The sequence below is a fragment of the Clinocottus analis genome, unplaced genomic scaffold (genome assembly GCF_023055335.1).
Source record: "Clinocottus analis isolate CAN_PGR_092001 unplaced genomic scaffold, fCliAna1.0.p SCAF_10, whole genome shotgun sequence".
Lineage (NCBI taxonomy): Eukaryota > Metazoa > Chordata > Actinopteri > Perciformes > Cottidae > Clinocottus > Clinocottus analis.
In genome coordinates, this window is record NW_027175821.1 from 16,943,211 (window position 1) to 16,968,608 (window position 25,398).

General features: G+C 43.5%; 1 protein-coding gene across 4 annotated transcripts in view; it reads left to right on the forward strand.

Annotated features, from left to right (window-relative positions):
* The window catches only part of si:dkey-237h12.3 (teneurin-3), a 127,353-nt gene that overhangs the window by 42,282 nt on the left and 59,673 nt on the right, over window positions 1-25,398 (forward strand). For all 4 annotated transcript variants that reach the window (XM_068593425.1, XM_068593432.1, XM_068593440.1 and 1 more), the window contains exons 3-6: window positions 7,712-7,937; window positions 15,948-16,186; window positions 23,267-23,392; window positions 25,154-25,368. In XM_068593425.1, coding sequence (XP_068449526.1) covers window positions 7,712-7,937; window positions 15,948-16,186; window positions 23,267-23,392; window positions 25,154-25,368 — 806 coding nt within the window. The remainder of the gene's footprint in view (window positions 1-7,711; window positions 7,938-15,947; window positions 16,187-23,266; window positions 23,393-25,153; window positions 25,369-25,398) is intronic.

Sequence of the window (25,398 nt, forward strand, 5' to 3'; positions counted from 1 at the left end):
AGACTCCACAGCAATTTAGACGAAGTAAATGACGACGGTGAAGGCCAGTTCAGTTCAAACGCACACGGGAGGAAGATCCTAACTGGCAGCTTCTTCTTTAAAAGAGCGCCAAAACAACCTTTCATAACCGGCTTGACAATGGAGTGCTGAGCTGAGACGCATTTGGATGGGACCGTGTCTCTCCGGTGTCTCCGTTTGCCTCGTCCTGGTCGGTGATTTGTTTATATTATACAGTTTGGGACATCGCAAGCCCGCTGTGTTTTTTTTCCTGCATCAAAAAGAATGATGCAGTGACAGAAAGTGGCAGGTTGCTGCTGTTGTTGCGGTTGTACCAGCACTTCAAAGGTGCAAAACGAACTGGCAGGGCCAAGAATTTGTAGCCACTAGGAGTGTTGCGACGGGGACGGCAGGCTGGGAATTTGCAAATGTATGCCTTTGACTAGAGGCTGGTACGTTCATTAGTTTCTCAATATGCTGAAAAATGTTGCTGGTTTGACAGTAGCTATGCTACTGGTGCTGTATATTCTGAGTCGAGATGGAGTGAAAAGTGACTTTACAAGCCAAATGCATTGTATTTTTTCATTTGTGTATCAAAATCCAATCTTTTCTTCCTATAAAACAAAATATGATGCACTGTTGACCGACAGAGTAGTCAGCAGACACTGCAGTTACCCTTCAATCTTTTTTCTTTGTGTTTTTCAGCTCAATCTTTAGTTTTTTGGGTCTCTTTGCTCTTTTGGTTCAGTCTGTTCACATCTCTACAGATGCATGCAGCTGTTTTCAACAAAAAAAAAAGCTCCAATGGATTCAAGAGTCAGCACCTTATGAAAGTTATTTATATTACTGTGTTCATGATCAGATGAATTCCCCTTGCAGTGGTCAAAAGACTACGCGCTAGTCGACTTTTAGATACAGCCCTCGGTTACCGAATGGTATCAATCTACCAATCGCAAGTTTAAAATCACTGCTTGCGAGGCTTTCTAGAAAATAACATTTTGGTGACCGGTTGGTGAAGATAATGTCTGTGTCCAACACAAATGTGTTTTTGAAATGTGAGTTCTGGCACACTTCCCCCGTGGACTGTGCCAAGAAAAATATTTGTCAGTACTGAACTGCAGAACAACCGTGCTGTCTGCGTCGAAGTTTGCAACAGCGGCGTTTTACCAAAGGTGTGAACACAATCTCTCTGGACAAACAAGTAAGCCAGAGCTGTCCACACATGAATAAATACAACAAAGTGTTTTGTCAGCAGGCTAATTGTCAAAGCAGCTTCTGAGAAGGAGTGTAATTGCTATGTAATCGGAGAGCTGTCAGAGAGAACTGCTAAGCAGTCATCATCTGTATGATGATCTGCCATCTGTAGCAATGTCTGGGAGGGGGGAGAGCGAGCGAGGGAGGGAGAGAGGTAGGGGAATCTGCTTGTATTTACAGATAATACATTTGAGATGAACGGCAGTCGAGGATTTGCATCAGATGTAGAGTTGATGAATGCCCGCTTTATGAGCGAGTAAGGAGTGCATTATGTATGGGTAAAAGGAATGATTTCTGCTTCTAAAATGCAATGATTATGTAATCCTTGAAATATTGGTTACATCCTGGTTCCCCCTGCAGAGAAAGAGCTTGAAAGACATTTCGGTCTTTGATCAGATAGAAAGTCAGCAGCGGAGTGGGCAAAGCTGTGAGAGCTGCGGAGGTATGTGGCAGGAAATATGATGGAATTCACACAGCTTCTTTTTTTTCTTCTTCTTCTCTCAAAACCCCAAGCTACTGAAAATTGCCGACTCTCTTTGCAGAGTAAATCCCCAAAACTCACCAAGGGCAAGGTTGTTCAAATGGTCCTGAATCCAGACTCCCCCCCCCCCCTCCCCTCACTCCCCCCATGAGAAGAAGCCGCCGTCTCTTTTTTCTACTGAAGAATCCTGCGACTGCCTTTCGACCAGAGGGCCACAGCTGTGCTGGGGAGAAAAGAAAACCGGGGCGTAGATGAGAAGGCATTTATTGATTTGACATATATAAACATTCTACCTGGTCCAAATGGCATGTTTTATTTTCAAATTCATCCATTATTCAGTCCATATGAAGTCCAACAGGGCGCGCGCTTCATGTTTTACGATATGTTTCCTAGAATTCAAACTTTGCCGAGCAGAGGCGCAGCGTTTGTTAATTATGACTATTCTTCTTGAATGAAAAAAAATAAATCAGAGGCTGCAACAGACAAGATGCGACCTCGGTGAGTTCGGCGATCTCCTTTGATGGAATTCATGCGATGCACATATCCTGCAATTTTCCTATTGGTGAAGGGCAAGCCAGTCAAAGCAAATGCCCTTTCAATTCCATTAGCAGTTGAATCAGTCTCTTAATGGAGAGTAAAATGGCACAAGACCTTTTGCATTACTTACACAATGAATATGAAAAGGCTTTCACCAAGCTTGCAAAGCTTAGTGAGTGCAAAACGGCTTTTAATTGTGTGCCGACTCTGTGTTGGAACATCATGCGCAGTACTCAAGGCTTGTTGATGCTTTCAAAAAAAAACAAAAAAAGAAGATATTTTCAGAGAAGAAACTCATGGAATCCTAACGGACCTAAACATCCGAGTATCAAGAAGCGGCATGGAGAAGTTCAAGACAAATATGGTGAAACGTGAACTCGGCTTGTAGACGGTGATAGCCTCTGACACTACATTTGAAATGGACTGAGGTCTTGGACAAGCCCAACACAATTGAGCATTTACTCTCTTCGAGAAGCGGTTTTGTGAGGATGGTTCACTGATCCTGTCCGTTGCACTTTTCTCTTGTCAAGACTGTGCAATGAGCAAGTGTTCAGATTAAAAACCCCTGCAGTCAAAGCATTAGGCGCAACGAAAACAAAACAAGCTGGTCAAGAAGGTGTTTCTGTAAAAAACACCAATGCTTCATAAAACCTGATTTGATAGATATTGCAAGCGTCATTAAGAAGGGAATGAGTCTGTCGTTTGAGTGCCGGCATGCAGTATTAATCACAAAGGTCTCTTTTAAAGCATGTTGCTGATGGAGATGATAAACTGACGTTGAGGAATTATGCAAAAGAGGCATCCGTCTTGATCTGATTTCAAAGCAAAAGCCCATAAACCACACAGCTGTTTTATCTGCCTTCTCAGTCACTGAGCCTGCACTTTAAAGGCCAGCTTAATTCCCCACGTGCCCCGATGGAAGACAATGTCGAGCTTTCTTCACGGTTCATTGTTTAGTATGCTTATTCTTTAAGAAAAACACACACAATCCAGCGTATGCATCAGTGGATAATCTAATTCAAAGTGCTGTGGTGCCAAAAAGACCATATTTTAGCAGGGTTGCCCCCCCCGTGGCTTCCAAACCTCCAACTTTGCCAGTGAAGCGCACGCAGGATGCACACTGGACCACTGCACAGCTGGTGGAGGTTATCACTCAGACACACCGGCAACGACAACTGAATACACGAGAAAACACTCAGCAAAAAAAAAGAAAGGTACCGTCATACAGCCGAGGCGTTCAAATGGATTTGAATAAACATGTCGTTGTAATAAAATGTTAATTCTCATCTAAAAATTCCGTCTTGTGAAGTCAACACTTACTTGATTGGCTGCGCGGATAACTCATAAACAAGTCTCCTTTTTAGAAAAGCAACTATTGCAGCATTTGATCTTGACCTCACATAAATAAAGATTAAGGGAATGAGAGCATCCTTTAACTGAGATATAAAAAGAAATGTTTTGCATAATTAATCAAAATCTACATGCAGTCAAGTTTCAGATCTCGATGTTTAAAAGGGCATAACTTGGTATTCAGTCATAACTCAAAGGTTTAAGTGACCAGTGTAGTTCCACCTCACACTTTTATGTGTGCTCGTATATCAGGAGGTGTGTGTGTGGGTGTATCTCTTGAACCGAAAGGTGAAGGAGAAGCATTTTTTAAATCCGTTTCTGCCAACGTTGTGTGGCATTCATATAAAAGAAAAGAATAATTAGTTTTGTCGTTTGAAACACATGAAAACGGAAGATTTTTATTAAAAGAAATACCTCTTAACCCCTTTGGATCACATCTTTTGTCATTGTACAAATACATCAATTGATCTGCAACATTTTGCACAGTAAGCTGCTTTCTAAGACCGCCCCCTTTTTAGCGGTCCAATCAAATGAGAATGATTTGATTTAAATCCCTCCTGGAAGTGCACTCAGCAGAAATATTCCTTTTCAGTGGCGAATACTTCACCGTACAGAAGCTAAAGAGACCTTAACCTCTGTCTCCTTGGGCTTTTGAGGATAAAGACGGAAATATTTCTGTTTTTCAGACCAACTGTACTCTCAGGGTTGAATCGTTCTCTTGTATTTCCGCAGTGTACGCTCCTTAGTTTTGCTTCTTTCGTTTCACTCAAAGCCCAAACTATCACGGTTTCACTGCTCAAAAGTAGCATTTCAAGTGGACGACCATATTTCCATCCAAAGGCTTTGTGTTCTTTTTTGCAAAGCATGCACACAGTAGGTTTATTTCAGTTCATGGGGTTTTATGTTCCCTTAGTTCAATGTGGGATTATGCAGTCAGATTTGCTGCTTGTCAAATCCTACGCCTTTGAAGGTTTTTGGGGGGATTTTTGTGTTTTGTGTTATGCTCAGCATGTGCTTTCACCAAAGATGAAAAAAATAAATAGATGAAACACGGTTCATTTCCTGTTGCAGTTCAGGCATCCATTTTTACACGTTGCTTCGTCAGAAATTCTTTCAAGATGGACCATAAAGTCTTGAAAGTGAGAGCGTTTGGACTTGTTGAAACTCATCTCTGTGCCTGCTGGGCCGGCAGTATCCCATCAACCACGCTGCACCTGAACCACATGTATTTTTATGTGTTGGAAGTTACTGTAGAGAAAGCTGCGTATTAAAGTCTCAAAGCCAGCGGTGCAGCAGCAGGTCCCCCCGCAAACCAAACAAGGGCAATCAAGATGTGGGCTAGAGCTACATGCCGATAGATCAATATGTAGACATGAAGATAAATGAAGAGCGATTTGTGCAATATCTCTTCTGTATCTTTATTTGTAATGCAGAAAGGGAAGGTGGATTGTTTACCAGCATTGACTGTGTCATGTGTGGGTGTGTTAATGAGGTGATGTTTGTACAGGAGAACAAAGACAGATGTTTTCTGTATTTTAAAAATAGAAGGGGGCGTCGTTGGGTTTTTAAGAGGATGCTGCAGTTATTTCCCCGTCAATATCATTTCACCAGATAACATGAATTGGACATAACACTTTCTATAAGGCCCATGCCTATATCCCATAATACAACTACTTATAATGCATTATAATCTGTTGATAGCACTGTGTCATTACAGTAGCATGCACTCATAAGTATGTGCAATGCTTTATTTCAGTAACCATAATACATTAAAACACATTGAGTTATGCTGGTAACATACTATAATCCTTTTATAATGCATTAAACTCACTGTTATAATGCATTATAATGTGATTACAAGTTACTATTATATACATGGTGTATTATAATACAACATGATCCTGTCAGCCAGTATCATAAAGTATTATGATAATTGACCTTATGAGTCACTGTTATATGTTAATGTCTTCTGATTATTGTTATGAAGCTTTAATGAGACAGCGCCATAAGCAGATTATAATGCATTATGGGTATGTTAATAATGCCCTATAGACACAGGCATCATACAAAGTGTTGCCAAGCCTTTCTTTAATGATAAAAAAAAGGAATAGACTTCTTAAAATCATCCTTTCTGCCCATCAACAGTCCACTTACCTCCATGTTAGACTATTGTCTGTTTTTCAGAGCCCATCTGACGGCTCGCTCCCCTTCATTCCCACTCTTCTCCCCATGACATTGAACCGTAGCGCCGGTGTGTGTTGATCATATGAAGAATGCTCCTGCTGGAAAGAAGCTTGTGGCTCATACAATAGAAAACAGCCCAGAGGTGAAGTCAAGACAGCCAGTGTTGGTAGATGATCCACATTTCTATTAGCATACTTAGCACTTTTCAAATGGGGCTGACAGTCTCGCTCTGGAGACGAGTGGCGTCTCTTGTACTCATCATCACTAAGTCATGGCGGCCTTATATATATATATATATTTTCAAATGCAGACGACACGGTTATTCACGTGTTAGGATTCAGAACTGACTTTGAAAGAGGTGATGTGGTTTGATGAGGGGATCATATTTGATTGGGTTTGATCAAAGTCTAATCGGAAATTAATTAATCTTAGATTGGCCTCCTGCACCGGCGCCGCGCACTCTCGTCACTCCTGATTCCGCTCCACACCGTTCATCTTTAATCATTTGTCTGTTTCTATACAGATGAAACAGATGCTCAAAAAAATCTGATTCTTTTATGAAAATAGGAACTATATCCATGCAAGTAATCAGTCACCAAAATGATTGGTACAACCTGCCCCTGCTAAAGTTTATTACAGCTGCAACTGTCTGCCGCAATTAACTCGTGGAGAAGAGTTCCACTGTCGGTAATCGTTCTTATTACAATCTGTCTGACACCATAACTCTGATGCATTCCTCCATTTGAATATGGGAGAAATCATCTACAGTCGTACAAATAGCCTGCTCGCACAGTTAGTAGCCTGAAGGTTTTTTTTTTTTTTTTACCTCAAAGCGGTGGAAATGATTTCCGAGCTCTAAATGGCATACATGTTTCCTGTTTGCACTTTGGATCCAAACACAAGGCTCGATTGCCTGCATTGAACTGAGGTTTTTTCATGCTTAGAAAGACGTAGTAAAAAGCGGAGAGCATGTAAGGACAAGGTCAACAATAGCACGGTTATTCAAGTCTCTTTTGAAAACAGTGCCTGGTGTCCTTTGAATGGAGATGTTCTGTCGCTGTGTAGTGCAGAGCAGATTCTGATTCCTGGCCTAAAGTCCACAATGCCTGTGTGCATGGTGGAGAAAGCAAAAGTTGAATAAAAACAAATCAATAAAACTGACAGTGTTTGTATGCTACGAATTGAACTCCTTTCGGCTTTATGAAAAAAAAAAACTACGCTGTCAGTGCAAAAAAAAAAAACGCCTCCTAAAAGACACATGCCCCAGCTTTCCCAATCTTCCTCAAGCCTCTGTGAGGCAAGAAAGACGATACCCATTTGGGGCTCATTGGAGCAAATCAGAATTGTCAGCACTGTGGGTTTTTACCTTTTAAACAGGGAAGATGGATAGATAATCACCACATGCCATTCTGGGGGCCAATTACACAGCTTTGTGTGAAATTGGAAAACCTGTTCTCTCAGAGCTCTAATGGATGTTCTGGTCATTAGTTATTTGAGAGTCTTCTCTGGCTGTAATCAAACGTGAAACATTGCGTTAAGCGCCCATAAAAGAACAGCTGCCTCTCTAAGTGACCTTCTGTTTAAGAGAACCCAACTGTCAGCCGTGTGGCGTTTTGCGACAATTATTATGTGTGTCGCCATAAAACCCGCTCTTATTTCCCTCCTTTCTGCAGTGGTTGCATCTCATTTTAATGTCTTGCTCTTGGTTGTATTTACTTTTCTGGGTCTGTTAGGTGGCTGTATGCTGTCATAGTTTACATACGAGGCAGATGCATCCTTGTGCCCATCTGCTCTCTGGTAGTTATCTCTTGGGTGTAGTTTTAATCGTCAAAACAAATTACGGCGCGAGAGCGCACCAAAACTAACACGCCGATCTCTCGCCCCCCCCCCCCCTCCGCTTTACTCCAGGTGACCATCCATCCAGTCAGCAAGGCCCGCCTCCTCTCCCACCCGCCCCGCCCCCGCACAAGCAGCACCCGTCCATCACGTCCCTGAGCCGGAGCTCACTGGCCCATCAGAGGAGCCCGAGCCCGCCGCCCACAGCCGGCCTGGCGACCGACTTGCAGAGTACGGCGGAATGCGTCCAGCTGCAGGACAGCTGGGTCCTGGGCAGCAATGTGGCCCTGGAGAGCAGGTGAGTGACCCACAATGACCGACAACAGAGCGGGGAGATCCAGCTCCAGGTGTTATTCTGAAGCCAGCTCGGGAAGGAGAACTGAAGGAGCTGCTGTGGAAAATGATTATTTGACCTGTCCTGTATTTTCATCTAACCCAGTCTTTTGGAATCAGTGAAGGAAACAGTAGCCGTAACTATATTTCATTTTATTTGGATAGCTTGTTTGCCTCATTTGGGGAGCACAAATCTACTGGTGTTATCTGCTTAATCCACTGGACTGTTGGATGCGTTTGACAGATATTGGCCCACATCCATAAAACACAGTCGGGGTTAACGGTGAGTCACCCAGTCGTGATTGAACCAGCTGTGCAACCAGATTTATATTAATCCTGACTAACTTTTGTCATTTGTATGACCTGCAAAGGTTTCAAAAGGTTTCGAACACACACAATACGTATTGCACATCTTGGCAGGATGATGTTCAGTATTAGGTAGCGTAACCCTCGGCACGTGGTAAACCTCAACGGTGACATTTCTTGCCGTCTGAAGAGAAGCGCCGTGAAATTAGCGTGAAGAAGTCGTGTGGTCGTCCTCATCCTCTTCAACTGGCAGCGACTGCGCTGTGGAAAACACAAAGAAACAATACAAAGTTTAAAGTAAACAATGCGTCTTATCGCCTGATGATTTTATTCACGTTTTAGTGCCTCTCTCGTCGAGAGTGGGTGGTTAATAAAATGATAATTCACTCCAGGATTTGAGGTATTTAAGTTCTACACCTCATCAGGGTTAAATTATCACTACGCAAATTGTGCGAGGCATAATATGGCTCCCGCTGAGTTTGATAAACTTGTTCCATGTTATCGCCTCTGTGGAGAATAATGTGGTAAAGTGTTCATCGTCTTTTCGCTTTTTGCATGCACCCAAAATTAAGGACTGATCACTAAATTAGATAGACCTCCACTCAGAGGCAGAGTGCCTGATTACAGAGAATTATGGGGATATCAGAGCGCTTGCCAGTTCAAATCAGAGCGGCTATAACTTATCAAGGTTAACTTGGAAAAGGCAATTGTGTGTGTTGTATCAAAAATATGCTGCGCAAGATACTATTTTGTCTCCAGAGCCTCTGCCAAGTTTCCCCCCTGAAACATACGTTACATTTCTCTTAATCAGGGCGCCCAAACTATCCTGGCTAATGAAGTGTGGTACATTGCGCTCTGACTCAGAAATGGCCTTGAGTAGATGATTGCATTGCAGCCTGATATTTCCCTGGCACAGCGTCCCCTTCGCATAGATGATTGTAAACTTTGAATTTTTGTCCCTTGCAGCGTGGAGCAACAACCTCTGATGGTATGACTGAATCAATCGGTATATGTTGTGACAGTTTCACTTTCTGGGGAAGATGCGGTGATTGAATGCTAACCGCGCGATGACCTTGAGCTGTCTTAGTCTTATCGACAAAACAATATGTGCACACCTATCATCAGCGGAGGCATAAATCACTATCACCACAGTGGACTCTAAATCAAGTGCTTGTCAGTGGGTGGGAACCGAGAGCTGCTGCGCACCACCCGGGCCAAAAGGGTGGACCCGGTACACCGCATAATTGCAGATGTCAAGGAAACCACCAGGTTGGGAAATGTAAACAGAAGCTCCAGAAGGTATTTATTAGGATACCTTCAGGGGGGAGGTTAGGCTCGGAAGGTCCTCGCACGGCACATGTGGCGTTCGACATGGCAGGAAAGTGGATCGCTTTTGAAACCTCAACGCTGACATTGATTATATTTCTCATGCAATAGATGTGGTCAAACGTGCAGATCGTAAATCATTCTGTACCGGACAGTTGATTAAAAAGTGTCAAATATGAATCGCAGATGTTGTGATCGGGTTTAATATATTTCCGTTGACAAGACCTCCTTGAAAATAAAGCACTCATTTGACAGCATTAGCTACTTTTACAGCAATTAGCAGTAATGAATTATGTGTGTGTAACCTCCCATAAAAGTGCTAGTCTTCAAAGCATGCGCGTGCTAATTTGACTCAATACTAGATTTCACTGTTAATAGCTCTCAGTGTTCTTTGAAATGAGTGAAGTGCTGCACTCAGTCACCACTGTAACTACGGCTCATTATTATACGGCGAGTGACTGAAGTCACCGATCTCACTATCGTCGTACCGTCGAAGCTGTGTTAAGTAACCAAGTTTGATTTTCATTTACTCTCGCAGTTTGAAAGCATCAAGCAGTCAGACAGACAAATGAAACCTTGTTTTACACTTCAGGAAAACACACCTCAAGTGGGATGCAACCTGGACCCAGCGTGTGTATGTGACTAGGAAACGGAATAAAAAATAGCAATATGATTTTGCCACGGCCACTGCTGTAATGTTTGATGTAGACCGAAAAAACGTGTTTTCACTCGCCCCGTCAACAGGTACGCTCTCGTTTCAATACATGCAGCTGTCTGCACCGGCTGCGTGCAACTAATGTGCAGTTCACTGTGTGACGCCCCATGTTGAGTGTTAAACGCTTTCTCTAAGCATAAACTGTCAGTCCTGCTGTGTGTTTTAGTTCCGCTAGCTGTTAGCCGTTAGCTCTTCTTTTTTTTTTTTTTACCAAACCTACACCAGGACAATGCGGCGCAACCGGCTCGCTAACAGCTAACTAGCTCACCTCCCTGCGCGTCTTATCCATTGTAGTCTGAGTGTGGCCCAGTTTATCATTTGCTAGGCGATATTTATAGCCTGCATGCGTAAAGATAAAAATATGTAGTTCACAAAAAGTGTCAATCACTACAACGTCGAGAGATCCTGAGCATACGGGCATGAATGAGCACTAAAGATATGAGGCTGATGGGTCCAGTATGCAGGATTAGCTGTGGACAGACAGGCACAGAGATGCATGGACGCCCACTGGTCAGACCGAATGCATAATGTCCTGGCAAATATAACAAAAATAATCCACTCTTCCTTGAATTTAAATGTAAAATGTACACAACATGTAGCAATTCTGAAGAACATTTACAAGTTATGTCACTGGATCAGGAGAGAAGTCCTGTCATCTGTCATGATGAGAATTGCAGATATTACAATAATTCAAAGAAATCCCCCCACTTCTGCTTTTGTTCTGCTTTGTTCTTACAAAGACCACTCCATTTAAAGGTCTCAATTAGTTAGCTATAGCAGTAATACTGTTTGCTGTCCGCTGCTATTCTCAAGAGCACAGGAGACATTCAGATCTTTAGACTATATGGAGTACTTTTAATAAATCCCTTGAGTTCCCCTTACTAACCACTTGGCTTCACTGAAACAATTTTTCTTTCCTGCTATTTTCAATTATTCCATTGGATTTCATTATAAAATGAACTGCCATGTCCCCCAAGAGACCAATACACATATATATTAATTATTCTTGAGCCGTACTTAATCATCGTTTCCAATGGAAGACACCAGCATGTGTGAAATTAGTATTTTTGACGCCTTTATGGTGCAAGCTATGAGATCTATAAGTGCTCTTCCGGATACGTTTCAGGTGTCGGCTCTTACATATGTATGTCCTTTGGAGCCTACTTGAGTATTTTTTTTTCTCCCTGTTAGGTCCAATGAGATTCAGCTTGAATAGTCGTTATGACATTTCAGAGTCTTTTTGAAGGTCTGCCCAGCCACACTGTGCAGTTATAAATGTGCTGTCAATCCCCGTTGGATTCACGTGTCAAGGGAGTCCTTTTGTGAAATGAAATTATGTCTCAGCTCTAACATCATCATGTGGTACAGTGTCCCACAGACGGTACAATTTTTCTGATGAAAAACGTGTTAGAATTGTTCTCGGGGGCGAAAAAGAATAGCACCTATAATCCAAATAGCGCGTGTGTGTGTGTGTGTGTGTGTGTGTGTGTGTGTGTGTGTGGTTGTTTGTGTTGGATATGCACATGTAAATCATGAGTCAGACAGTTATACTTTACATCAGATGAGGAAAATGTAACTTTTTTTTTTTTTGTACTCCAGCCACGGTGTCGGGATGGCACCGTGACTGATTAGTCAGGTGTAAGCAGCTAGCCAACTGGCCTTTGGGAATAAAAAAGATCGCAGTGATGGCTGGTTACCTGCCAAAGTGGAGGGTGGTGTAGACAAAGTGGTAATCCTCGAGACATATTTCTTCCTTTTCCTCGTGTGTTTTCCTTTTCCTTTATTTTGCCAACATCGTCGGTGCCAAAGCACACATTTTTGTGGTATTTCCAAAGTTCTGCAATATTTTCCTCTTATTTTAGGCTACTGTATAAACTGCTGCTGCTGGCAACGTGAAGTGCATCTGGTCCAGATGGATTTTGCCAGCAAATGTAAAAGCTGTCATGAAGAGAGGATGGGAATCATGACACGTTTGCTAATATACATGTCACCAACAGTATCCCTCAAGATAAACCACAGACATAGAGTTAGAGTTGAATGTATGTACATTAGAGCTTAGCTCTACTTAAGCCAAACCTAATCAAACTTGTTAAATATACATTAATTCATTCCATGTGCAAACAATCTAAGCGACTCAACATGGCACCACGCTGATTTCGTGGGCAGGACGGCACAGAAAAGCTTGCCGGCACTAAAATACCGTTGCATGGGTGCGGCGCTAGCTGTACCAGAATAGCACCTGCTAGCAGGCCCCCCCCTAACCCCCTGTTGAGCGGGCAGGTGGCGATCTGGGGGAGAGCGATGGCGACGGCAGCGAATGTGTGAAAACGAGCTGCCGTGATGCAAACATCTGTAGACTTTTTTTTTCTCTCCCCCCCCCCCCCCACCCCCCCCCCCTCTTATTTTTCTGTTTTCCCAACCACGTGATTGAAGCCGCCTGATTATACCAGCGCTCACCTTGAAATGCTAATGCTAACACAGAACAGCAGCTAATAGGCAGATTACATATTCTGAGGGCTCCGATTCGCATTGTTTCTACTGTGCTCTCTCGCCCCTCCAGCTGGAGCTTAGCCGTAGACAATCCACCCACTCTCTGTTTAGTCTTTTGTCCTCTGTGAGGATGTTTTCAAATGTCATCCCGATGACAAGCAGTGTTGTGAGAGCAGAGGAGGCCGGGCTGGCTGGTGCTTTTGTGTCGCGGGCTTCTCAATGGGATAGCCAGGACGTGCCCACAAACGCACCGCGATCACACACTGACACGCAGCCATTCATTTTGCTCTCTTTCCCTCTCCGTCTCACACTCTCTTGATTGTCTCTTTTCCTCCCTCTGTCTCTCCGTCTCGCTGGCTGAAAGCGCACCACATTGCTATCGCTGGGGCTGGCTGGATTAGCATAGTAATGTGCCTTGTTGCATCACACTGGCTGTAATCAATTAGCCGGTCATCCAGCAGACATTTACACTGCTCCGCTGTTTGTTAATCATGTCCAACAGCATTTCATCTTTAGACCCCTTCACTCCGCTCTGTGGAGAAAGAAAAAACAAAAAAAAGGCCGACGTGAAGAACACCAACACCAGCATTACATTAAACGCCGAGTGCAATAAATGTCCAGCGCAAGAATTCGACGCTGGTCCGCTCCGATTCTGACAGCTTTTAGTTTCACTCGACTCTCTCCTTCAAAGCAAAAGGGATATACATGACTGAAATATAGCTGACTTCCTACTTGGAAACCACCCACAGCGTGCCATATGTTTCTGGTAATTATATGTGCGCTCAGATTGTTCAATCAACTGAATTGTGCAAATAGACAATTTCACAATTTGTTTACATATGTTTTTTTTTTATTTTACATATTAATTATCACTGTTTCCATCACTCAGTTTAGTTGTGAGTAAAAAAAAGTATGCCCTCTCCATGTGACCAAGTACAGATGTGCCACTGATTCTTGTGTCTTTGAATCAGAGGCAATGAGAACATTTTGTGCTTGTTGCGTTACAGAAATAAGAGCCAGGGTAGATTTGAGATCTTTTATTTAAAAGCAAAATGCTCTCCACCTCACCTCTGCAACTTGCAAAGAGTAGCTCGTCACCGCCTTTTAATAGAGTCCACACACACACACACACACACACACAAACAAACAGATGAAGTCACAGGATCACATCCCTTTCTGTCTACCTCATCAGATTGCATCCACTTACTCTTAACTCTGTCTGACTACACGTCTGCCTCAGACACGTTTTGACCTCAATTCATACCCAACTGTGTATTACAGCGACTGTGTCTGCTGCAGCAACAGCACAGATTGTTCCAGATTGAAGCATCTGAACCTGCCCCGGGTTTGCAGACGCATTGTCATTCCGGCAGTGACACGCGGTAACCTTTAAATGGAATCTGTCCATGACAGCACGTGTCAATCGGGGCATCAAGGAGCCAGACGATCAGAATCTGACATTTGTTCTTTTTAGACAGCCATTGATCAAAGGAGGTTTTTGGAACAGAGATATCCTCACAGGAGATGGGAAGCAGCTGAAATATCAGGAGCATGATGAAATTCGAGCAATGCATTATGGTGTAGGTTTAGGGTGCGTCCTTTGTAAAACAAACCTGTGGAAACGATTTCACAAATATCTGATTGCTGACTTCCCCTGAGCACGTCTTTGGACCGCTGACATGGGGAAAGTCTTCAAAGTCAACATTAAGTCCAGCAAAGGGAACATTGTGGTGAAGCGTTGTTCCCGTCGTTCCGATCGAATAATCAGGGAAACTACTGTGATCAGTAAGTGGCACTACATCGGATGTTCAGTCCTTAACGGCTCATCTTCAGATTATGCACCTAATTAGCTGTTCTCAAGCTCTCTTAGTACAGATTCACAGTTGGGATTAAAAAGCCGTTTCAAAATTTACATGGCGACTTCACAGATGCCGCACAAATAATTGATGAGCAAACACGGCTTTATCAGTTTATTGGGGTAAATGTGCTGCTGCTATGCCAGCCCGTTCCTCCTGGAATCTATACTACCCTTAAGACGCTCTACAATTTAACGACTTTAAGCTGTTTCTTCCTTTTTTAAATTCTTTCTTTTTTTTTACATTGAGCAAGGCACTTCACCCCGAACTGTTCCACTTGAATAAAATATTGCTGTGGCGGCGCTGGGCAGGAACTCTCAGGTGTAATTTTGTGCGTTACTGTGATTGTTAATTATTAATCAGCACAAGTCATGTTTTACAATCAACTCCCAAAATAATCTTGGTGATGAATTTAAACGTTTTTGTTTCAGAAATTTCTCATCTGTAAGAAAGCAATTAAATTCAATTCAGTTTATTTTGTATAGCCCAAAATCACAAATTACAAATTTGTCTCCGAGGGCTTTTCATCAAAGTAGCCAATCAACATCAATCCGCAAAGTCGTAAATATTGCTCGACAATGCATTTAATTAGTATTAAACACGGGGCAAAGTTTTTTCCGCAATGAAATTGTACAGTTCTGGAACAGAGGAGCATTTGAATGCCTGGTCAATCTGTCCAATTTCCCTGGTCGTCCCAATAAGCCTGGAGGCATTTGGGTATTAATCTCTAAGTAGTGGCAAGAGTGGCAACAAGGCTTAATTCATTTACTTAAGAGCTTTTCACGTGGGGTTTAAAAGTTAATAGGACAATCACTCCGTAGTGCATTTGATTAAACCCTCTTAATTACCCCAGGTATAATGGGCTATTAGCAAAGGCCCAGTTGTAAAAGGGCAAGTGGGAGATGATTGTTTTTATGAGGTACTTTTTGTTCACCTCTTCCAATGTCAGGATTATCCTGAATATTATAATTCAACCCAGTTTGTCTTGCAGTGCGATACACATGGGAGTTCCTGGTATTGTAGGTCGGGTACACTGTATTTGGGGGTTTTCTATGGATGTTTGGTGATTTCACATTTTTAGGAGGGCTTGTTTGGAGCGTTTGGGGACAGGAACCAATTTGAGGAGGGTCTTTTATTCACCTAAAGAGATGGACACATAAATTAAACCGAACAGGCATTCATTAACTCTGAGCGTGCTGTTTTGAACCATCCATCATTTTACCGTTATTTACTCAATGCCCTATTTCTTCTCCCCTCCCCCCCCCACCCCGTCTTTCTGCAGGCACTTCCTTTTTAAGACGGGCACAGGAACGACACCTTTCTTTGGCGCGGCGGCCCCTGGTTACACCATGGCGACGGGGACGGTTTACTCGACGCCGGCGCGCCCTCTGCCCAGAAACAGCCTGTCCAGAGGGGCGTTCAAGTTCAAGAAGTCCCCGAAGCACTGCTCCTGGAAGTGCACCGCCCTGATCGCGGTGGGGATCGCTGTGGTTCTGTCCATCATTCTCTGCTACTGCATTGGTAAGGATGAGGTGTGATGTTGGTCAGCCATTTTGAAATCACATGCGGAAGGAGAAGTCACAGTTCTTCTGCTTCCAGATCACAAGATAGCCAAATGGCATACATGAATAAAAACAGTGCGTGGCAGATTTGGGAACATGATTGAGATCATCACGTTATAAAGCGATACATGTCAAACACACATTTCCATATTAGGACTCACAGTGAGTCACACAAATTCGAATGTGCGACTGCTTGAGACTTGACTCCATAAAGTCTGGACGTCGCCCTTCAGGGTTGACAGCAAAACCATTAATGTTTTGATTTGAGACTGCGTAACTAATACAAGATAAACAAGACAGTCACTTCCGGCATATTTCATTGTTGGACCTCTGTGTGAAAGTGTCTCTGTCTCGGACAGCAACGGGAGAAGAAAAAAACACACACAATTAAAACAGCGCGGAAAGGAAAATGTCAGAACCATAAAGCATGCCATTTTAATGGTCAGCATTCAAAACTAAAAGTCTTTTCGTCTTGACTTGCAATTTGTTTATGAAGATTAATGAATGGATGACTTGGATTTGCTAACAAAGAGTTAAGGCGTGATTTGGACCGACCCCAAAAGACTTAAACGCTGCTCACATCTCTCTCTCTCTGTCTCTCTCTGTCTCTCTCTGTCTCTCTCTGTCTCTCTCTCTCTCTCTCTCTCTCAATCCCCCCCAAACTCTTGATCTGTATGGTTGACCACACGTTGGTTTTATCAGTTCAAGGCCACACTTCTAACAGCCTTCAGACTTGCTACTCCAGCTTCACGGTAGCGTTTTTTTTTTTTTTTTTTTAAACCTCTCTTTTCCTCCTCACATCGGTCCACTTCAGTCCCTGATCGTGTTTGGAAGCAGTTCACGAGGTGAAAATCTCATCTGTAAACTGCTCACATTACCAGATATTCTAGGCTGAACATCTGTACCCACTGGGGGCTCAGACCAGGACTTTTCCCTTGATTCTCTGAAGAGGTGATTCAGGGAAAAAGCTGACAGGAAATCCAAGCCTGGCATGAGGATATTTGTTTTTCTAGTGGAGGATGGATGGCTCTCCGTGTTAACACTATTAGATCTCAAAAGTATGGCGTGTTTACATCTAAATATTGTTCATTTGAAACAAATCATCCGTCTGAGCCAGACACAATTAACAATACATGCTTTGTCATGAAGATTGCCACAAAATACTTGTCGTTATTGTCTGATGTGGAGGTGGAGCACAAGCTGTCACCCGGGTGCATGAAAAACAGCAATTTCTGTGCCGGAAGCTAAATATTTCTTTTAGTTTAGGGAGAAAAAACATGACTCTATTATCTGCTGCAGCATTAGACAATCTTCTGACATGTCATTCAGTCAAACGGAAGAAATGATAGACAAGTTGCTTAGACTGAATGTAGCCAGCAGGCCTCTTAATCTGTGTGAAGTTTGATCTCTGCCAGGAGTATTTCTATTTCACTCCCTTTCCCTTTCTGCAGAAATTGCAGATGTCCTGATATGATTCAGTAGCGTCTGTCTGACTAAGCTCTCAGTCAGATATGCAGACACGGCCCGAGTGCAGTTTCCAACAAGACAGCGCTGTCTGTTTCCCTTTTGACAGGGGGCTGTGCATCATCTCCGCACTTCTGATCCCCGGTTGACAGAATGTATGTCCTCGGGGGGGGTCCTGTGAAAACACAGGCAGGGCGTTTTGAACGGCCAGCGCAGATGGCGACGTCGGAAACGCAACCACAAGTTGGGGAGCCGAACTCCTTCAACAAAGGAAACGGATCACAAACACTTGATCTTTAGAGAAGAGCACGGTCCACAAAGCCTTTGTTGCACTTGAACCAGATCTCGCTGGGACATAAAATGCTCCAGAAAGATAAACTAATGCTCATCCTCTCCCCCTCCGTTGGGTGTTATTCCCTTCCTTTTTACAGCGTGCGTCGAATCTGACTTCTTGCTAACCTTTCGAATCTTGACCACAGCAATAAACCTGTTACAGATTCATGTCTCCTCATGCCGTCCCTTGTCATCCAAGCCCTTAATCTTTACACTGTGCCTCTCTCCCAGAGCGGATATATAAGTATTGGAGGCAGGGGAAATGTGACACAGTTGTATAAGGAGAAATATGGGGTTGTTGCGGAGATCCTATAACCAGTGTTTTATTGGTGAATAGAAAGGGGAGTGCTCTCCTGGAGGAGCGGTCATAAATGTGCTGTATCAATATTCACATTCCCTTTATTGACTAACTGTTCTGTTACTTGTTGCCGTTCATGATCTCATGTCATAAAATTAGTATGGATATGTACATATAACTTAGCCGCTCCTCCGTGTGTAGGAAATCAGTTTCGAGTTTTATTTGTACCTGTGCCCGTGACAGATCTGCTCAGTTTACACAGCGAAGAGGAGTCATTTGTTCAGCTTTAGTCCCTAACCGGTGGAGCAGATTGGATTCATTCACAACATTTTCCTCTCAACAATCACCGACTTGTTTAATTGTAGACCTGTCGGATGTTTGGGAATTGTATTTTTGGCCCGATTCCAGGGTGTGTGTACCTGGTGCTCCAGCTCGTTTTGGTGTGTGTGTGTGTGTGTGTGTGTGTGTGTGTGTGTGTGTGTGTGTGAGAGGGAGTGTGAGTTAAACAGATGCACCCCTCCGCCACTTGCCTCAGGTGTCTGATAGTGTTTCCACCACTTCCTCTCCCTTTCATCCATCGCCAATTCTCCTGCCAGGTGCAATGACTCAAATAGATACAATGTGCACTCATGCTTTAATACTTTTCTACTGTCAGCCCGCACGGTCCCATTAGTACAAAGACAAACTCAAAGACCAATACAGGCACACCTGCATCTGTTCTATGTTAAAATAGGACTGTTTGAAGTTTACTGTGCCATGTTTTGTTTTTGTCTGTGGCTCAGGTTAGGACTAATATTACCTGTGTTACTTTAGATTGTGTATTTTTTTTTCATTGAATTAATTTGAAGAACAGCGTGCAGAACTGTCTCAAAACTGGACCTCGGCCGACGAACAACAGCAGCTCCTGTAATCCAAATGAGGCAATCCTGCTGAGGTGAGGCTTTCCAGTTGCAGTTCTGCAAACTGCGCCTGATTGGAAGAATTTCAGCAATTGTTCAGATACAGGGGGAGGCCAATCAGGACAAAGCCCAGCTTTGATGCTCTGATTGGATGCAGAAACAGCATGTGGAGTCTTGGAAATGCACTTCAAACACAACTTGACAAACAAAACCAAATGCAAAACCGTGTCCTCGCTGAGCATGTTTGATCCGAATCTTTAAAAGGAGAAAACTTATTTTGTGTGATGTTATCCTTTGAATGTCAGATGTACTGTATATGGAGAATATATTGATTGAAAAAGGTCTTTCAATGAAGCAAGGATTAGTCTGTGTTATCAGTTACACGTCATTTATTAGAAAAGGGTGAGAATCAATTTGCGGTTCGTTGCCTTTTTTTGTTAGTGAAGGCTGGTTGATTAAAGTGACGGCCTTCATAAAATTGTCGACATGGTGGCCACATTTGGGTTCAACAGGGCCGCGCCAGTTAAAGAGGAGATTGGATGTCATCATCTGCCTCCGATACTAATCTAACGCTGCTCAAAATAAATCCAGAAATCCCATAAAACGTACAGGAGGAGACAGACAGCTTGCTTCAGTTGACGCAGGATCTTGGTCGATCTTGTGTTCGGGATGTTGTCGTTCCTTTTTGAGGTAGGAGGAGATACTACCCCAGAAAACAGGAACATCTTAGCCATGCTCTGAGCATCGCGGCTTATTTGGAGCGGTCCCCTGGGGGGATGTGCAGGCAGGTCCCAGCATAAAACAATGTTTATCTCAATCATGTTGAGGCTGTCGAGCTCCAAGTTGTTGTTGGCACACCGTGACTCCAGATGGGTCACCTCTCGCTGTGGCAAATGGACTAATTATTCTTGGTGAGGTTGGCCATCAGATTGGCGTCCTCTGCATATTTTAACAGGAAACACTTAAGAGGTTTTATACTCATTCATGTTTTTAATGCCTTAGGTTGCTCAGCTTGAATAATTCATTATTTATTTTTTGCCTATCATGGAGAGATGCATACTTTCATCTGGAGCCTGATTAGCGTCGCGTTTTCCAGGTGAACGAGATGGGGAATTTGCTGCGAGCGCAGCCGGGAGGATTGTCTCTCGGCTCGTGTTGCGCTTCTCTCCCGCGCTTGTGCTTCTGTGCACTAAATAGCGTGCGCACATCCCAGATCAAACAAACATGTTGTGAACTTCACCCTCCCGTTCACCGCTGGTGGTGGTGTTCCGCAGGGCACACTTTTGACTTCAGAGACAGCGGCTGGCTTTTTTTCAGCTTCTCGCTCGGGAAGGGGGTTGCTCACGCCCCATAAATATGAATTGAACTGACCTAGGCTGCAGGAATAACTTATGCAAATTCGTAAATTGAGGGCTATTCACCTCAAAGCAATTTGTTGATGAGGTAAGTGGCGCCTGATTCAGGTCCTGGCACACAGAGCAGTGAAGAGGGGAAGCCTCTCGCTGGTTCTGCGCCGTGTCTGATGCCACACTGTCGAAATTTGGTGACAGTGGGAGATGTGAGTGCCCAGTGTTAAGCTGCGGAAAGTCTCTGCACGGATCGAAGTAAATTAACTAGAGTCCACAATCAGGAACCGAGCCAGTGGAGATGGGCTTTTCACAACTCTGACTGTCACTTCAGCGCCACCACGAGGCTGACAACTTATACATGAGCTAGTGGATGAAAATGCTGGTGAATTGTCTACAAATATGTGTTGTCCTTCATAAAGGAATTCTACTAACGTTGGGTCATCATTGGGTCCAAGTTTCAGTTTGACTCTTTAGTTTATAACCAAATAATTACATTACACCAGCTTTTCTGTGCTTTCTGTTTAGCCGTAAGTAGCAAATGTTAGCATGGACTTGGTACACATATATACATCATCATGTAACTCTGAGCATGTTCCTGTCTCATGCTGATGTTTCCCCCCAGCTCAAACCACCACACAGCCCAAGTGTAGCATCACAGGGCTGCTGGCATCAAAGCATTAAAAATCATATTTTTAAAAAGCGTATTGCACATTTAGCTATATGGCAACAACCCCCTTTGTGTTTTAGAGCACTGTCTATCATTCCATGTGTCCTTTGATCAAGTGTGATGTCTTGTTTTCTGCTTAGAAGCTTAAAGAGCGATTTTTCTTTTTCTCTCGGCGTTAAAAGGCTTCATTTTCCAAAATACTTAATGCTAATTTTGAAAATACAGGTTTTGTGGCGGAAAAAGATTATGCCACCTTTTATTCCTTAAGTAATGCCTTTAACCTGCTCTAATTTCACGTTGTCAATCGCTTGGCAAGAGTAGGTGTCACCGCGGGTTAATGCTCCACGTCCTCGGTTGATCCTTGCAATTTGGGCTGCAGCACAGCACGCCGTGTTTTTCTGGGGATTCTGGAGCCTTTCGTCAGCTTAGAGCCGCCAACACGTTACTCTGAAAAATAAAGACATTTACACAGTAAGTAAGTACTTTAAAAAAAGTCAATAGGAATATAGAAGTCTGAGACGCCAAGGTGAATGCACTCAGTGTTATGCACCAACGAGACTACGTTTTGAGACGCGTGTGACGATTGTTGGCAGATAACGTTAAACTGCCGGGGTTTTTTTTGTCTGTATCCGCCAGTTACCACACTGAGACTCATCTGAATCTGATCGCAGATGGATGAAACCAATAGCAAAGGGAAACGGCGTCGATGCTGCGAAACATATGAAGCAAAAGCAAACATAGATCTCACATCGGGGGATACTGTCAAGACCAGTCCATTTAAGAGAGCAAAAGTCTGACTCGTCGAAGATATCGACGGACCGGTCAGCATTCGTTTGTGTTGCTGCTTCGCTTCACCTGTATCCGACATGGATCCTGACACACAGAGTCATGCTGGCTGAACGTACTGGGCCAACACACACTTGTGTTAAATCTGCATTATTTAATCGGAGGTCAAGGCTACGGGAGCACCTGCTCATTTGATCCACCAAAGGCACCGATGCCACGTGCATTCACCAGCGGGCTCTGACGAAACGCCCCCCTGATTCATTCGCGTCGCGACACTATCCATAACGCTATTCAATCTCTCGTTTTGGTCTCCTTCATATTTGATATCCTCCCAGGCCTCGCATCCACCTCTCGAGTTATTTGCTGCAGTCAATATCCATCTTGCGGCAAACGGCTAGTGTTGGGGAAGAGTTCCTCTCCCAGATCAAATGGTCGGAAATCAAGATGCTTCCTCAGCATGTTCTCCGAGCTGGTGACTTTGAAGGAGATTGGCCCTCTCGCTGCGCCTCGCAGGAGCACCTCAGTTTCCAAAAAACAACAAGAACACAGTTTGATTGCATCGGATACTGACACAATAAAGCAGGTTGGCTGACTGAAAGGCAACAAGAGGAGTGTTGCAGCATCTTAGCCTCTCCCTTCCTCCCCCCTGCTGTGACTGTCTGTCTCAATGAAGTGCCTTGCTCCTCCTCAAAAGACTCTCCCCTTCTTTCTCTTCCTCCATCTTAGTCGTCCGCACACGTGTCGCTGCGTCTCGGCGTCCTTCCTGCCTCGTATTAGATTTTCGAGTGTTCCCCGCTTTTCCCCCCGCTGTATCTCGTCTGCTTTGTCTTGAAGTGCGAGGTTTGTGTCAAAGCGGAAATTCAGCTCGGTTTGATACAGTCGCTGTGTGTGTGCAGACACTGTGGCACATTAATGAACAGTGCTCCCCGAGGAAACATGATAGAGCAACAGGGTTCCTAAGTATTGATTGGAATGACTTTGTCTGGCCTCTATCAGTGCCGTGTTTACACACAAAAACACCCATTGGAGAGCCGCTTCGAAAAACTGAAATGTTGGAAGTTAAACTGTAGTGTTTCTTCTTCTTTTTTTTTTTTTGTCTTCCTCATTGAATCCACCCATTGTGCTCTCCCACATGTGTGTTATTCTAAAGTGGCTTTATTGTTTTTGTGCAGCTTATATGCTTATTTGTTTATCCATTTCTAGAAGCCCACACAGCTTTTTTTTGTGTGTGTGTATTTCACAGCGATGCACCTTTTCGGCCTCAATTGGCAGCTCCAAGAGTTGGACAACCAGCCGGCTTTTGAAAACGGAGGAGTTGGGAAGACGGGGCCCACTCAGTCGAGCGTAGTGACAGCTCTGGCTGCTGACGGTGAGGAAAACCAAAGACTGACATCTCAATAAACCGCTAATTAACATTCATACAAGCCTTTCCAGTTTTAATGCACGAGAACAAGATTGTTTATTCTTTTGTCGGCTTTGCATTCTGGTCAAGGTGATTGGCATTGATTTATGAAAATTTTGCTATCAGGGTGATGTATTCATATATTTTTTTTCACAAAATAAATAATAAACTCGGCAAATTGATGGCTCGGCAAAAAGCGCGACGTTGACCAGTTGTTCGAATACTTGAAAAGTCAGAGTGGAATGAAAGGTAATAAAGCTGTGTGTGATTAATGCTTTTTGAAATGATTTGCCAGCTGAAGAAAAGGTTAAAGAACACAAATTAATGAAATCAAGTAAAGGTTCAAATGACGATTAAGAGAGACAAATTGTGACAGCAAACCATTTGGCCTCGTGAATGATGCCCAGTCAGCCCTTACAGTTTATTGAGATCTTTCACCTCCTGAATATTAATTGACTTGTTCCAGAGGGATTTGTACTACCTAATCATAATCGTGGGCCATTGTGTATTCAACAACAAGCAGGCGTGCCGTCTCAGCTCACCTTTACAGCAAAAGCCACCAAATTAATCTCCGAGCACATTGCGGTATTTAGAATGCACGGCCATGGAAGCATTAATTGAGTTGAGGAGGCCAGGCAAAAAACTCAATTGTTTAAACTCTGCTAGATTTAAATCCTCATAAGTACTGCTAATTAAGATAGCATGAGGCAGGTTTTGGACTGTTTAAAGGCAATCAATAGCAGGCTATTATTCTCCCCAGAGGTAAACTTGGCTTCGAGTCTTCGCGTTGACTGAAGCTAAAGTGACAGGCAATGGCCTCATTACACACACACAACACTGAGGGATGCAAATAGTGTCGGCCTGGCTCAAACCGATAGACTCAAAGTGACAGTATACACCCGTTGACACATGGAAACGCTTCCTACAAGAGGCGGGAGCAAAGGTTGAGTTGCTTTATATCATCCGTCGAACAAGTAACATGTCATTGCCGCAGTAAATTTCATCACATTTGCGTTTCTTTCTACAATAGAGCTTTTAACGGCAAGGACTTTAAAACACTTTACAGATTTTCCTCCTTAACAATGTCATCCGTTCATGTAATTGCACCTTGCAGACTGCAGTTTTTCATGTGCTCATGAGTGATATTAAAACTGGCCAGCGCTCCATCTTTGGCGCTTTAAGGACACAGTTTAAGGACATCATTCGCAAAAGAGTTTTGATTTGCTGTTATTGCTCTGGGAAGGTAGCGCTCAGTATATCTGACAGATTCCATTTAGACCTTATCTGAGATGAGGCCTTACTCTATGAGTCATCGGGACCAGAGAAAAGATGGGAGATGTGGCCTGTTAGAGTCTTATAAAAGCCAATTATATCTAGTCTTTTTTTTTTTTTTTTTTACCGTGAGCAGTGCATCATGGACCGCAGGGAACCATTACTTTTAATCCTGTCTAGCTTGGTCACTGCTCATTTGGAAAAGATATGACTGTCTTATTGTTAAGTCCCGGCTTGAATAAAGGAATAAGATTGCACCGGGAAGCAAAAGATAGAATGCAACATTTACTGATATGCAAAGATCAAAAGGCTGGCGAAAAACCCACAATGGTATTTTAGATATGAAGGTTTTATCTGATGGCATGAAAGGCTCTGTGAGGACTGATTTATACCATATCACCTTAACTGTGCTGTTTGAATTCTGTCACACGTGACATCATCTGATCTGTCTTCTAGGAAGGAGTAGCGTGCTCCACCAGGAGAACAACTCCATCGATACGGGACAGGTGGACATCGGGAAGAGGGCGGGGCAGAGCATCCCACCAGGCGTGTTCTGGCGCTCTCAACTCAGCATGGAGCAGCCCCGCTTCCTGAAGTTCAACATCTCGGTACAGAAGAACGCTCTGGTCGGAGTCTACGGACGAAAGGGTCTCGCACCATCTCACACCCAGGTAAAGCCTTTTTTTTTAATTTATTTAATG